This window comes from Theropithecus gelada, chromosome 9 (genome assembly GCF_003255815.1).
Source record: "Theropithecus gelada isolate Dixy chromosome 9, Tgel_1.0, whole genome shotgun sequence".
NCBI lineage: Eukaryota > Metazoa > Chordata > Mammalia > Primates > Cercopithecidae > Theropithecus > Theropithecus gelada.
In genome coordinates, this window is record NC_037677.1 from 30,552,083 (window position 1) to 30,564,759 (window position 12,677).

At 36.6% G+C, this 12,677-nt stretch overlaps 1 protein-coding gene across 1 annotated transcript in view; it reads right to left on the reverse strand.

Annotated features, from left to right (window-relative positions):
- MALRD1 (MAM and LDL receptor class A domain containing 1) overlaps positions 1–12,677 on the reverse strand; it is a 670,416-nt gene that overhangs the window by 516,470 nt on the left and 141,269 nt on the right. The window contains exons 15-17 of the mRNA XM_025396215.1: positions 3,042–3,194; positions 2,510–2,615; positions 1,671–2,038 (exon numbers count right to left, since the gene is read on the reverse strand). Of these exons, the coding sequence (XP_025252000.1) occupies positions 1,671–2,038; positions 2,510–2,615; positions 3,042–3,194 (627 nt within the window). The remainder of the gene's footprint in view (positions 1–1,670; positions 2,039–2,509; positions 2,616–3,041; positions 3,195–12,677) is intronic.

A 12,677-nucleotide genomic window follows, 5' to 3' on the forward strand; every position in this document is an offset into this window, starting at 1 on the left:
TAGCTGTGATGTGAACTGGGGAGACACAGTGTACCCTCCAGATGTCAGTCTTCGGCTGTAGGGCAGAAGGTGAATGGCAAGTTGCTGCGTTTCTGACATAAAACTGACGCTAAAGCAAACACATTTTTCTATTGTCTGTCTTGGTGCTGACTGCACACTCAAACTTCATTTCCAAAGGGAATATGTCTAGCTCCACCTTTCCGTAAAAGACCGCATCTCTCAATATATTTCAGGAAATCCAACATGGATTTGTGGATCTCTAATGTACACTGTGTAATGAAGTAAAATGCCTTGATGGAAAGCCGTGTGGGAAACTGACATTCTTTCACTAATCCATAATCAGAAGAAGTATTTTTATACTATAGTTGTATTCCCATTATCATATCCTACTAAGTGAATATAGGGAAGCTTGAGGGGTAATTTGCTTATTTTTAGCAGCACATCAACATTTTTTAATGAGTAGGATTTAGAGAGCTTGAAAAGATGAAAAGGCTTTCTAAATTTGCAAAAATAAATTGGCCTTAGGAAAAGTTATACTTCATATGATAGTCATTGTCAAAATTACCAATTTTAATTATATCCACTCAAATATTGGTGTGTAAATTTCATGAGATGCATGGTAATTCTGAATTTAATAGGCCTGACTTTGACATGCCTTTGATAATATGTGTACCGAAGATTACATATATGCAAAACTCTCTACAATGATTTATATGGAAATTTCTTAATGTTTTCTATGATGTAGTATGCATTTTATGTTTCTACTTTGGTTTGCAATTAGCATCCCTATTTCATGAACATAAATTTAATACATAAAATAAATAATTTACTTATAAAATAAATTTAATAAATAAAATAAATTGCATAATTTATAAATTTTTCATATATAAAATATAAGTAATTTATAAAATAAATATAATATTCAAGTATCTTCCATTTTTAAAATCATTGCTATTTCTGGATGAGGAATCTTGAGTTCAAGGAAAGATGCAAACTTTTCCTTTTCTTGGCAAGGTTTTGTAATAAAAAAAAAAATCCTATTAACTTCGAACTTATTTTCTGCACTGTACCACTAAGTGCAGTGGGCAATAATGGAGCTAGGTTCAAATTGTACTCCTATGTACTACAAAGGCCTGTGAATCTGGCCTTCCCCACACCTTCATCCTTATTATATTTTGGGCCCTCTTTCCCCTTCATCTCCTTGCTCCAGCCACACTGGCTATTTTCCATCTGCCTTGCAGCCACATCTCAGGGCTTTTAGTTACATGCTTTGACTTGTGATTTTTTTTAGATCTGATCTAAGTCCTAATGTCTAGAACGTCCAGTGCCATTATTATGTAAAGTCACAGCACTCTTCTTCATAGTTCCTATCAAAGCTACCATTTTTGTTTATTAAATATTTAGATATTTGTCTTTCAATAAGATTGTAAGCTCCATGAGGGCAGGGACTCTGTAGCTGTGTTTATCATTGTATGTCTAGTATTTGGTATCTAGTATCTAATAAATTCACTTAATAAATAGTGATGGCTTAACTAACTAACCACACATACCATTCATCAGTTTTGGAGCTATGCTTACTGTTATCGGTTTGATTGACAAGATAAAAGTGAATTCATCAAGGTTGACACTTTCAAAATGAGAAAGAGAATCCCCCAACAAAATGAACTTACTGCAGTTGACTTCATCAGTACGATCACCACAGTCATCCACCAGGTCACATAGCCGAAGCTTTTCTATGCAAGCCCTGGTGTGGCGACACCAGAAATGATCCAGCCCTTCACAGCTCTCAGCAGGAAGGGGTAGAGAACAATTTTCAAATCGGATGTCATCAATAGCTGAAACCCCATCATAAATGCCCAGACTGACTTTATCTAGTGACAAATGGAAGGGCTGAGAAAGGCGCCCTAGCTGAATGGTTGCCTCTGACCACCGTTCGCCCTGATTGTATAATACTCTCCAAAGCACGGTTGAGTCATGAGATTCTTCCATATGTAGCTGCAGCTCAGCTGCTCCCACTGACAGGCCATAGTTATAGAACCTAAAAAAGAGTAAATGTAAGAAATGGAAGTGATTTATAGAATAGACTACATATTTAACCTTTAGACTTTTCCACTTGGTCAACAGTCAATTTTAATGAGTTATCCTAAGACATTTTACTTTCATGCAATAACTGTGGCTGTCCATTTGCAAGAGCTTATCTGCTGAGGCACACACTCTGTGGTTCTCACAACCCTGGGAACTTGTCTCAAGGAACTCAGTACTGAACAAGAGGAAGCACTCTTAATTAAATTATAATCCATGGTTGGAGGGAAAGAGCCCCTTTCATCTTAAGAAAGAAAACAACATATACTGAGAACACACTCCTAGGTAAAATGAAAATCATATGAATTTAATGCAACAGCCATTTTTAGAGTAAAACCAGCAGTAAACCACAGAAATGAATAAGTGCAGAGGTATGCCTGCAAACACTTGACCACTAGGGTAACTGACCATTTTGTTTAATATTTACCAGAAGGAAAGTATGCATCCAGGTCCTGTCTGGCTAAAAGTTGGGCTCTGAAGCTTAGCGACTTGCCACAAGCTACTGCCTTTCTTCAGAATGAACATAAAATGCCCTGTTGAGATACAAAAACAAAGCCTTCATTAACCTATTGGATTCTAAAATGAGACATCTGTCTCTTAACCCTACACTGAGCAAGATCATTGTCCAACTGAAATTAAAATTATACAATAAAAATCAATCAGTGACTCTTGGTCAAATTTGCTCTGATAAATGTTGAACCACTATCTACATCTCATGTTAAATGATAACCAAAGACAATTGGTAATCTCAGCTAGTTCAGTCAAAAGTATATCTATATGCCATCTGTACCACCCATAAGGGAATCAGTCCATGCAGACAGCATAACTGTAACTGACAATATTCAACTATCCAAATGTTCGCTGTAGTTGTCACAGAACTGTACCAGCTTCCCTTTCTCTTCTGAGGTCTAACTAAACAGTAAATAGCAGTGGTTAGAGAGTCCCTGTTTGCTTCTTACCTTGAGATGTGTTGAGACTATGATCCCGAGGAGGAGCCTGCTGCTCAAAATCAGCAGAAAGTTCACTCCGAGAGCTCCACATCCAGTCAAAATGGTCACCACTAATTGCTTCAAACCAACCACAGCTGTTTGCTTCAAAATCACACTTGGAAACTGAAGAACAAAAATGTGGCTCTTATGTTGGCTCTCCAAACTGCTCCCACGCCTTGAAAAGGCAGAGCTCAAATGGAAATCACCTTATTATGCTTCTCTACAACATGAAGGGCAATGAGGGACACATTTCAGAAAATAAAAAAGATACCTTTGCATTTGCAAAAATGGAGCTACCCTTTCCATACTGGAGACTGAGAAGACAGAATTCTCAATTTAAGAAATACAAATTTTTTCCAAATGTTCTGAGAAACAGCATCATTCAGCCCGATTGCTTATAGAATTGTCAAGGTATGCCTAATTCATTCCGATACTCACGTTAGTTTCCCTGCTACTATTACATCAGCTGGGAGGCATCATTGTTCCTGCAGGGTATTTTATGTTAAATCATGAAAAGCTGCTACTTCTAAACAATTTAATATGTGAAGAATCCCAGATACACTATATTTAATACAATGTGTACCCCAGATTTTTATAGAGCTTAATAGTTCACAAAGTGTTATATGCATTGCCTAATTGGTGCAGAAAAGAATAATTTGAACTATTTTTCAGATAAATATGCAGAGAAATCAGTTAAATTCCACAGAGATATTCTAGAAAAGGAAGAGGAAAAAAGGAAGAAGAGAAAGAAAAAGAAAGGGAAATTATAATGTTAGTAATGTAATAGTACAGCTAATAGTTATTGAACACTTTATATCATAGACTCTGTGTGGAATATATATCTATCTAACTTTCACAAACAGCCATATAGGAAGGTATTATTGTTGTTATTCTACAGAAGAAGAGAGGTTGAGAGAAGTTATTAATGTAACCAAGGTCAAATATTTAGGAAGTTATAGAATGGGACTGTAATCCAAATATTAGGCTAATATTCTTTCTGCAACTGTTGACAATAAGTGTTAACTGTCATTAGATTTTTTAAAAAGTAAAGCAAAAAGGTATAATCTGAATTTCCTTGGCATGAACATTCAGCCGTTACTACATAGACCAATGTAAAATGAACTTCATTTTCATTGACGATGATTACACTGAAATTCTTAGCCATTGGCTATTTTTATCAAGGAATATACTAATAAACTGCATAGACATAAACTTGTAAAATAAATTAGGAGGTAAACAATGAGTTTAGGGAAAAAAGTATAAACTAACTCACTAAATGAGATTACAAAATGTAAAATTATAAGGGCATTTTAATGTAATAATAAAATTATAGGGAATTTAACCTAATTGTAACAGCATTTTAACCTAATGATAAAATTATCATTTTGAATCCTGAAAATGCCTCTTCTACATGGAGAAGAATGTGAGGGAATAATATTACAAACACTGTCTAAGTTTTTTATGCTTTCTATGAAATGTCTAATTTCAAAACCTAATTTGCTTTCTATCAAATTTCCTGGCCCAAATTTGGCCAACAAAGTAGTTCTGAATCTTATCAGAATCACAGGGAATGTATAAATACATCTATACATCTAACAATAAATACTTTTAAAGTGTCACATCTACCTTAATATGCAAGAGATAGCTATACTTCAGTATATAAAGACAATTAGAAACAAGTGAAATGAAAAAAGTTTTACTGTATTTAGAGTAAAGATTTATCAGTCAGGCGCAGTGGCTCATATCTGTAATCCCAACACTTTGGGTGGCTGAGGCGGAGTGATCACGAGGTCAAGAGATCGAGACCATCCTGGCCAACATGGTGAAACCCCGTCTCTACTAAAAATACAAAAATTAGTTGGGCATGGTGGCACGCATCTGTAGTCCCAGCTACTCGAGAGGCTTAAGCAGGAGAATCGTTTGAATTGGGAGGCGGAGGTTGCAGTGAGCTGAGATCCTCCACCGCACTCCAGCCTGGGTGACAGAGCGAGGCTCCGTCTCAAAAAAAAAGATTTCTCAAGTAAAGTTTAGAAATCTGTGGCAAAGCAAAATTATATACTGCTCAAAAGTTAAAGATAATAATAGTAAATAACACAAGTTAGAAATAAAATGCAAAGGATATTTGTCTTCGTATTATTAAAAGCCATCTCTGTAAGTAAATAATATGCAAACAACACATACATATACATAGAGTCCAGAGTTTTCAAAGTGTGTGGATGTCATTTCAATACCTGGGAAGCAAATGCTTTCCATTCTTATTTCAGACAATCCAGGGAACTGGATCTAGCAGTTATTATTATGTAAATATAGGGATAAAGCAGGTTATTGCTAATGTATAATATCTATCTCACATAGCGACCTGGAAAGGGAACCTTATTATCTGCTATCCAGGGAGATATTGCTATAGAAATAAGTGAATATTCAAATGGTAGTAAAATTTAAGAAATCATTGCAGTGACTTTGTAGTTCTCTTAGATAAGACTCTTCAAAGATAGTGATTTTTCAACAGATAATTATGCTGTTAAAATTCAAATATGCTTTTCTAGTATTCTTTATTCCTACTTAGATTTAAAAACTCCCCTTGATTGATCATAAATGTAATAGTCAATTAAATTAGTCTCCTAGTTAGTCATTAATTGAATATGTGCTTCACTAGAACAGTTTTGAAAAATTATACATATAATTCATACATAGAATTATATATAAATTGTATATAATATATAAATATATATGTGTATATATAAGCACACACGTCTACAATTATAAAATTTCTAAGTTAGAAAAGGAGAAATACAATAGCCTGGGTATGTTTTTAAAATTGAGATCCCAGGATTTTTCACTGTTTCTGAAGCATTATTGACTTTCTCAGTTATCATCATCAGAATCCTCATTTTTGCAATAATAACTGCAATTAGCATTTACTCAAGGTTTAGTGTATAGCCAGCTTTGTGCTAGGGGCTGCTACAGGCCTAACAGGATGCCCGTTGACACAAAATTTCTATTTAATAAAAATTATGCCTGTCTGTACTATGGCTATAGGTTGAAAAGCTAATGATTCTACAGCAGCTTTTAGTTACTGTGAGAAAAATTAACTGAATGGCCTCTATTAATTATGTAAATATCATTACAGCAGTTGCCCCTGGAGAAATGGCGTTAGGGGATACTTGCTGGGCTGGCTCACAGTCCATCCCTGTCATTTTTTGAGCTCTTCATTGAGATAAAAGAAGATGAATTTATGTAGAAGCCAAAAAAAAAAAAAAACCTTAAGCAGGGAGGGAAACAAAAAGCCCAGAATCAGATTCTTTCTTATTTCAGATTCACTGTCTTAGAACTTCTCTGATGGTTTAGGATGATTCTACTGAGGTTTGTTGGTAAGGAATAAACACGAAGTGTACAAAAGAGAAGTCTGAAGTCTGAGCTGGTAATTTGGGCCTCACACAAGGATTTAAACATTCATAGGAGGAAATACGTCCTGACTCATCACGTGGTTGAACTTTGAACAGTTGAACTCCTGGTGTTAGCCACAGAGGCAAGATGCTCATGTTGAGTGAAAAAAACAAAATAAAACAAAAGCTGAACATGTGAGAGGTAATTGTAAAAAGTTAAAACCTAGAGCTACCATTGTGACTTACAGAAAGATCTGAACCAGAAAGAACATAAATGCAAAGTGAAAAACATCTGTTAATACATATGTCATCTGATTTAATCCTCATGAAATATCAAAGAAAATATTATTGTCCCTATCTTATTTTATTTTTTTTGAGACAAAGTCTCATTTAGTAACCCAGGCTGGAGTGCAGTGACATGATCTCGGGTCACGGCAGCCTCAACCTCCCAGGCTCAGGCAGTTCTCCTGCCTCAGCCTCCTGAGTAGCTGAAAACACAGATACATGCCACCATGCCTGGTTAACTAAAAAAAAAAAAAAAAAAAAAAAAAAAAAATTTGTTGAAATGGGGTCTCCTCATATTGCCCACGCTGGTCTGAGGGCTCAAGGGTCCTCCTGCCTTGACCTCCCAAAGTACAGGGATTACAAGTGGTAAGCCACCATGCTTGGCCATGTCCCTATTTTATTTTATTTTATTTTATTTATTATTTTTTTAAATTTGGAGACAGAGTATTGCTCTATACCCCAGGCTGGAGTGCAGTGGCCACGATCTCAGCTCACTGCAACCTCCACCTCCCAGGTTCAAGCAATTCTCATGCCTCAGCCTACAGAGTAGTTGGGATTACAGGTGCCTGCCACCACACCCAGTTAATGTTTGTATTTTTAGTAGAGACGAGTTTTTGCCATGTTGGCCAGGCTGGTCTCCAACTCCTGACCTCAAGTGATCCACCTGCCTGGGCCTCCCTAAGTGCTGAGATTATAGGCGTGAGTCACTGCACCTGGCCCATGCCCCTATTTTAGAAGATATGAGAAATATGAGGTTGAAAGAGGAGTGACATGTAATTTTTCAGTGCTCATTATTATTGTCAGGATTCTAACCCAAACCTAATGGCAAAGCCTATGCTCTTAAAAATTATACAGCTTCTATTAAGTTAAATCATTAATAATGATAACAATGTTTAAACAGCTATTCTATAGCAAGCATTATGCTATGTGTTTTTAATGGCTAATGACACAAAATCAAAACATGTATGACCACAGGACACATTCTGGAAATACATGTTAAACCATACAATAATAATAGCTGTTAAGTCCACCACATTGACTCTTCTTGCTCCTTTAAAGACTTTTTTTTCCTCTAGATTTTGTGACCCTGCTGAAAGTTGCATGAAAGTTGCATGAAGGAGGACAAAAGTTAATTGAGTATTCTAGTATGTCGGCTTAGGTTCATAGACATTGTCCTTTATTTGATTAAACATTTGCTATAAACTCCAAATACATGAATACTGTATTATCTATTTTGGAACAGGTTCTGTAACATTGTAATTCTTTTGAGTTTCAGGCTTTTCCATGCATTCTAATGGTTATGTGTTTGAAGTTATCATAAGGTTGAAGCAATTAAACTCTAGACTTCATCAATAGTTAATAGTTATTAATTATTTAAAACAAAATATACAATAGTAAGACAATGTTTGCAAAAGTACCATAAAATTATTTTAAAGATGTCTATATAAATGAATAGAAATAATTAAATCTTTTAAAAATGCCAATACATAAATGATTAAATCATTATTGTATTTGAAATAAGAATAATTAATTACACTATTCTACCTATGGCTTAAACGGTCTCCTGAGATCCAGACAATGGCAGATAATGCCTCATGGGTCTCTTATGCTTCTACACAGGTTATGAGCAGGGCCATTAACTGCCCCTTTGTTCCAGGCTAGCCTTTCAAGGATATTTAAATAGCAGAGCTATGAAAGTCAGATAGTGACTCCCTCTACAACAGAAGACAAGTTATTATCCTGTAGAATAAAGATAACGTCTCTTTCTAAAGAAAAGGTCAGACAAGTTTATTTGCAGCCCATTATAAAAGATCTGAGTTCCATAAGTTTAGGCCTCTTTAGTGGTGATGCAAGCCTACATCTATCTACCTCGGCACCTCTCTATTGGCCCCTTACTTAGGGGACATGGGGAGCAAGGACAACCAATGGAAATATGTTGCTCACAACATTTGCTATACCATTAGTAAAAAGTCATCTGCCTGTGACACAGGAATCTCACCTCTTCTGTCAGCATCCATGAAACAATGGCAGGCTAACTTGTTTCCTTATCAGTCAGGTAAAATTGTAGACCCTTCACAATACTTGACACTATATTCAATATCTATGTATACTACCACTTTGCCGTGAGCCGAGATTGCATCACTGCACTCCAGTCTGGGTGACAGTGAGACTCCGTCTCACAACAAGAAAAAAAGGAAAGCTTAGACTCTAGTGTGGGAAATTCATAAGCAAGTAGGCAACCATCAGAGAGTAAAAACCACTATGTGCTCATTCATTCATTATTCATTCATTTGACAAAAACTTAGCAAATATATGCTATATGTCTGCACAAGTATAAAGTCTAAGAGTACAGCAGGGAAAAGAAAGAAAACCTCTGTACTCATGGATTTTTACATATGAAAGCCAGGGGGGTGTGGACATTAGTGGAGATAACAATAAAAACACAAGATAAGTAAGTAATGGTAAAAGGGCTAATAAAAAAATAAAATAAGGAAGAATATTGAAAATGTTAGAGCAAAGGGCTGTAATTTTGTCAATGATCAAGGAAGACTTTATAGAAAATTTGGCAACTAGGTAAATGGCTGAAGGGGGTAGGTGAGGAAGCAAGTTGTGCAGCTATGCAAGTAAAAGACACTCACCACCAAGGGAACCACAGGGACAAAGCCTTGAGGCCAAAGCATGCTTCTCATGTATTTCAGATGTATTCAGAGACGAGTGCATCACAAGGACAATGAGTGACAGTACAATAATAAGATATTAAATTAGACAGGCACTTCAATTTTTTTGGCTATAATTTTGAATGAGATGGGAAACAATTGGGATATTTTAAGAAGAGATGTGACAACATCTGACTTTACTGAAGAGAGTGGAGGACAAACAAGGAAGGGGAAGAATATTGCAAAAACCCAGACAAGAATTGAGAATTCGAGGTCAAGGTGTGATATGGTTTGGCTCTGTGTACCCACCCAAATCTCATTTTGAATTGTAATTCCCACGTGTTGAGGGAGGGACCTGGTGGGATGAGATTGGATCATGGGGGCAGTTTCCCCCAATGCTGTTCTCGTTATAGTGAGTGAGTTCTCATGAGATCTGATGGTTTAAAAGTTGTACTCCCTTCATTCTCTCTCTCTCCTGCCACCATGTAAGACGTGCCTTGCTTCCCCTCCACCTTCTGCCATGATTGTGAGTTTCCTGAGGCCTCCCCAGCCATGCAGAACTGTGAGTCAATTAAACCTCTTTCCTTTATAAATTACCCAGTCCCAGGCCATTCTTAGAGCAATGTGAAAACAGACTAATACAGGGTGGTAGCAATGAAGACAAAAATGAGCCCTTTTGGAGACACTTTGAAAGCAGACATGACAGGATTAATTGGTATCAAAGGTGTAGTATGAGAAAAAGAGAAGTTAATATGATTTCAAAGTCTTTAACCTAAGCATTTGGAATAATGGAGGTAGCATTTATGAAATGGGGAAGACTGTGGGGAGGCAGGTTTGAAGGCGATTGGGGGAAACAGAATCTCAATTTTAGACATGCTGTACTTGCTGTTCCTATTAGGTATTGAAGTGATCCTGTCAGGTCGAGAGCTGTATGTATGAGCCTGAAGTTCACATGAGGAGTTTAGGCGGGAGATATAAATTAGAAAATTATCAAAGCAACAAAAAGAAGGCATAAAAATAGGAGGAAAAAAAAAAAAAAAAAGAGTGGTGCCACATGACCATGGGAGCCAAGTCAAGTTTAAGTATTTGAAGGAGGAGGGTGATACCATCTGCGTCAAATGAAGATTGAGAATAGGTCACTGGATCTAGGTCACTGGTAACTTGGATAAGAACAGTTTCTATTGAATGGTGACAGCCAGAGCCTCACTGGACTGAGTTAAAAAGAGATTCAGAAGAGAAAGGTTAAAGAAAGTGAATACAGTGAATTCTTTGAAGTACTATAAAGGAAAGGGGGAAAATGTAAAGGAAATGAGAGAAAAATGGTATATTAGCTGGAAGGAGAAACTAGATCAAGATAAGATATTTTTAAGATGTGAGAGGTAAAAACTTTTTTTTTTTTTTTTTTTTTTTTTTTTGCTTATAGAAAAGACTGGTAGAAAAACTTTCAGGAGTAATGCTGTTGAACAGGCAAACAGAAAGGGGTTCTACATATAAGAAACACGGACAGTTTACTTTGGGTACAGGAGAAAAGACTGACTTTACAAGTGGGTAGAAGTGGTGCTGGAACTTCTAAAAGTTCTTTTCTGGTTGTTTCTATTTTTTCAGTGAAATAGTATGTAAGATCACAGTTGAGGCTAGGAATAGAGAAGTGGAAGACAGATGTTAAAGAAGACAGATGAAAAATGTGTTATTCATTGAGGAAGGCAGGGGAGGCAATGGATTGGGGAAATTGCATATGCTTACCGGGTAACCTTGAGAACACACTTTAGGGCAGCAATCCCCAATGTAAAGTGAGAACAGATGGCACTGGGATTTTTGTTTGTTTGTTTTTGTTTTTCTATCTCTAGCCACATTCATCTATGCTTGTTGACTGGATGTGGAGTATAAGGAAAAGGGTGTAGTTAAAGATGAGTACAAAGTGTTTACCTGTAGCAACTGAAGAATGGTGTTGTCATTTCTAACCCTGGCCATACTCTAAGACCATGTTTGGAGGAAACTCTCAGAAGCTTGCAGGTGGGTATGAAAAATTTAAGATCCCAATTAAACATCCAGGGGAAGATGTTTAATAGAGAGTTAGATCTGAGTCTGGAGTTCAAGAAAGAGGTTTAAACTAGAGATACAAATTTGGGAGACATGATCGTATCAATGGCATTTAAAGCTGAAGACTAGATGAGTTTTCTACAGTAGTGAAGATAAAAGACCTAAGGTCTAGACATCAGAACCAGAAAGAAAAACAAGCAAAGATGAGAAAGAACAATCAAGGAAGTTGAGGAAAACCTAGGGAATTTGCCATCTTGAAAGCCAAGTGAATAAAATGTTTTCAGGAAACGGAAAATGTGGTTAGCTGCAAATATTGCTTTTAGTAATCCCCATTTATTTCCAAGACCCCCTAGTAGATGGCTGAAGCTCTGGATTATGCTGAACACAACATACGCTGCTTTTCTATCTGACAATCAAGTTGGCTACCAAGCAGGGTGGTCATAGACAGCCTGAATACACTGGACAAAAGGATGATTCACATCCTGGGCAGGACAGATAAGGACAGCATGAGATTTCATCACACTACTCAGAATGGAGTGCAATTTAAAACTTGTGAATTTATTTCTGGAATTTTCCATTTTATATTTTCAGACTGAGGTTGACTGTGGAAAGCAAAACTGCAGATAAGGGTGGACCACTGTACAAATCAGGATGAGGGCTAAGAATTGACTTTTAGATGTAATAATATAAGGCCCTTGTGGGTCCTGATTACAGGGGGAAAAGCCTGAATAGAGAGAATTTAAGTAAATATTGGAGAAGAGAATAACTTTTGACAACATCTTTCTAAGACTTTATCAAGGAAAACTGAGAAATAAGGTAGAAAGCTGTCATAGAAAATGGGGTCAAGAGAGTTGAACAGCATGTTTATCTAGGCTCATGGGGAAGACACAGTAGACAGGGACAAAGTGGGTGAGATTTGCTGGACAGACACCATTGAATAGTAAAGAAAAGATGGGATCTAGTTCACAAGCAGAAAGTATCGAAGTGTCCAGACAGCTCATGTATGGTAATAGAGTGACAGTGTCATTATGGAAATTGTATTTTAGAAACTGGGAATAATAAAGAAACCAAGGGTGCTTGAGTAGCACTAAAGACTGACAGTGAAAAAGAAGAGAACGTTTTGTTGTTACTGGATAAATGACTCCCATGAGGAACTCTTGTTACTCCAGAGTCCTTAAAGAGGACTCAATAGGCTATGGAAAATATTACAAAAATACAAGCAATAACTGTATATCAAT